This window comes from Equus quagga, unplaced genomic scaffold, assembly GCF_021613505.1.
Source record: "Equus quagga isolate Etosha38 unplaced genomic scaffold, UCLA_HA_Equagga_1.0 63305_RagTag, whole genome shotgun sequence".
NCBI classification, from domain to species: Eukaryota; Metazoa; Chordata; class Mammalia; order Perissodactyla; family Equidae; genus Equus; species Equus quagga.
In genome coordinates this window covers 1-2,793 of record NW_025800515.1, presented here as the reverse complement: position 1 = coordinate 2,793, position 2,793 = coordinate 1, and the positions used below count along the sequence as shown (strand labels likewise).

General features: G+C 48.4%; 1 protein-coding gene across 1 annotated transcript in view; it reads right to left on the bottom strand.

Moving 5' to 3' along the window:
* LOC124234010 (histo-blood group ABO system transferase 1-like) overlaps window positions 1-2,529 on the bottom strand; it is a gene marked incomplete at both ends in the record, with an annotated part of 3,410 nt that extends 881 nt beyond the window's left edge. The window contains one exon of the mRNA XM_046651269.1: window positions 2,317-2,529. Within this exon, the coding sequence (XP_046507225.1) occupies window positions 2,317-2,529 (213 nt within the window). The remainder of the gene's footprint in view (window positions 1-2,316) is intronic.
* Between the last annotated feature and the right edge of the window lie 264 nt (window positions 2,530-2,793).

Genomic DNA, 2,793 nt, shown 5'->3' with positions numbered 1-2,793 from the left:
CAACTCAGCCAATCAGAAATGCCACAGCCCAGCCAATCAGAAATGCCGAAGCCCAGCCAATCAGAAATGCTGCAGCTCAGCCAATGAGAAACTGTTCCTGCCCTCATCTGTTACTTTCCCCAATGGACTTCCCTTTAGAACAGTCCCTCCCTCTCCCCATTTTTCTCTATAAAAGCAGCTCCCTCCTTTGCTTTCTTGCTTTGCCCACGATTGGCCATAGCATGCACCTCCTGAATTGCAATTCTTTTGGGTATTCCTGAATAAACTTGTTTCAAGGATAAAATACCAGGAAAATTTGCTTTTTAAGTTGACAAAGCCAATCACAAAAAGTCAAATACCACATGAGTCCACTTGTGTGAGTTACCTAGAACAGGCAAATTCATAGAGACAGAAAGTAGAATGGTGGCTGCCAGACGCTGGGGAGGAGGAAATGGGAGTTATTGTTTAATGGGTACAGAATTTCAGTTTTGCAAGATCAAAAGAGTTCTGGAGACGGATGGTAGTGATGGTTGCATAACATGAATACTTAGCGCTGCTGAACTGTACATCTGAAAACAGTTGAGATGTGGGGCCAGCCCGGTGGTGTAGTGGTTAGGTTCGTACGCTGTGTTCGTACGCAGTGGCCTGGGGTTCGCCAGTTCAGATCCCAGGCACGGCCCTATGCCTCATCTATCAAGCCATGCTGTGGCAGGCATCCCACATATAAAGTAGAGGAAGATGAGCACAGATGTTAGCGCAGGGCTAATGTTCCTCAAAAAAATAAATAAAATAAAATACAAAATGTTAAGATGGTAAATTTTATGTTGCGTGTATCTTACCACAATTAAAAATCAAAAAATAAAGAGAAAAATCATAATAAAAAGTTATTCAGGGCCCGCCTGGTGGCGCAGTGGTTAAGTGTGCACGTTCTGCTTCGGCAGCCCAGGGTTCGCCGGTTCGGATCCCAGGTGCGGACATGGCACCACTTGGCAAGCCATGCTGTGGTAGGCGTCCCACATATAAAGTAGAGGAAGATAGGCACGGATGTTAGCTCAGGGCCAGTCTTCCTCAGCAAAAAGAGGAGGATTGGCAGCAGTTAGCTCAGGGCTAATCTTCCTCAAAAGAAAAAGAAGAAGATACTGGACTCAGAAGCCTTGCAAACCCTCCAGGTTTTGCCTTTATAAGCCCAGCCACCCCAAGACCCGAGAGGGGCTCACCTATCAACTTACGAGCCTAGTTTGCAAACCTTTGATAAAGCCTCTCTTTCCACATTTTATCTTTGCCTCATAAAGCTGCTCATGGACAGCGACTCTAGTTAACAGTACTGTATTGTATATTTGAAAGTTGCTAAGAGTAGATCTTAAAAGTTCTCATCACAAGAAAAAAAAATCTGTAACTATGGGACATGATAGATATTAACTAAACGTGTTGGGCTAATCATTTCATAATATATACATACGTCAAACCATCATATTATACCCTTTAAACTTATACAATGTTTCATGTCAATTATATCTCAATAAAACTGGGGAGAAAATGAGAGAAAAAAAGAAATAATGTTAATGGTGGACTCTCAGTGGTGGGCATGCACGCATTCACTGTAAAATTCTTGCAACTTTGCTGCACGTTTGAGAAGTTCCCTGATCAAACATTATTGTCATGGCGCCACCTTAGGCAACTTTCAAGGAACGCTTAGCTCCAGCGCAGAATGAAGCATCTATGGAGTAAAACAGCGGGCAGCCCTTCAAAAGAATGAGGAAGGCCCGCACGCGCCAAGGGCAAATGTGTCCAAGACACACAGTGGGAAACTGATGGTAAAATACGAACCAGTTTTCGAAACAATCAAGCAAGACCCCAAAGCCGGAAATGCAACTTGGAAATTCAGAGCCGGCTTTGCCACATAGTATACCTTCTTCGGCTAACTAAGAAGCTAAGCCTCAGCTGGCCTCCCTGGGTAACAGATTGGGGTACCAGGGCACCCACGCATGGGCCCTGCTGGGGTTAAGCTCCTAGCAGAGCGGCTGGCAAGCGTGAGTGGTCCATGTCAGCAGCACATCTCCAAGAGGTTGATACGGCGACCTCTGGAGCAGATGACTCTGAGCGGTGGGGCTGCTATTTTGAGCAGGGTTCTGCCTAGCAGCCCCCTCAGATCCCACCAAGTTCTCCTACACACAAAGTCACTCAGGCCTCTGCATCCCCCCCAACCCCATGAGCCAAACTCTTCATCCTGGAAATGAGAGACCCCGGGTGAGGAGCGCCCCCTACACCACAGGTCGGCTCCCTGGTTTTCCTGGGCAAGCACCCTTTGCCCAGCCCAGCTGCCTGGACCTTACTTACTTTTTGATAGCAAACACCACCACCCCGATGGTGGTGTTTTTGAATTGTGCGTTCAGGATGTCAGAGTCATAGGTCCCGTCCCAGATGATGGGAGCAAACCAGGGAGTCATGAGGAGCACGTCCACCCTCCTGGAGGGGAGGAAGCACAGTGGGTGAGAGCAGGGTGTGGGGATGCGGGCCACCGAGGGAAGGACTCGTCCAAAGTTGCACAGTCTGTGAGCAGCAGAGCTCGGAGAACACAGGACTCCAGACTCCCAATCCAGTGCTCTTTGCACCATAAGCTCAGCACCCGAGACCCGAACCCCCAATTCCTTCACTGCCCTAATTCGGCGCATCTCCAGAGCACCAGGTGTGTGCTGGATCCCATGGGACAGTCCTTCTATGAGGCCTCCCAAGCCCATTTCCAGGGAGGAGCAGAGTCTCAGGGAGGGCGAGAACTAAGCCCTCTCCCAGCACGAGGAGACTTGGCCATCAGAA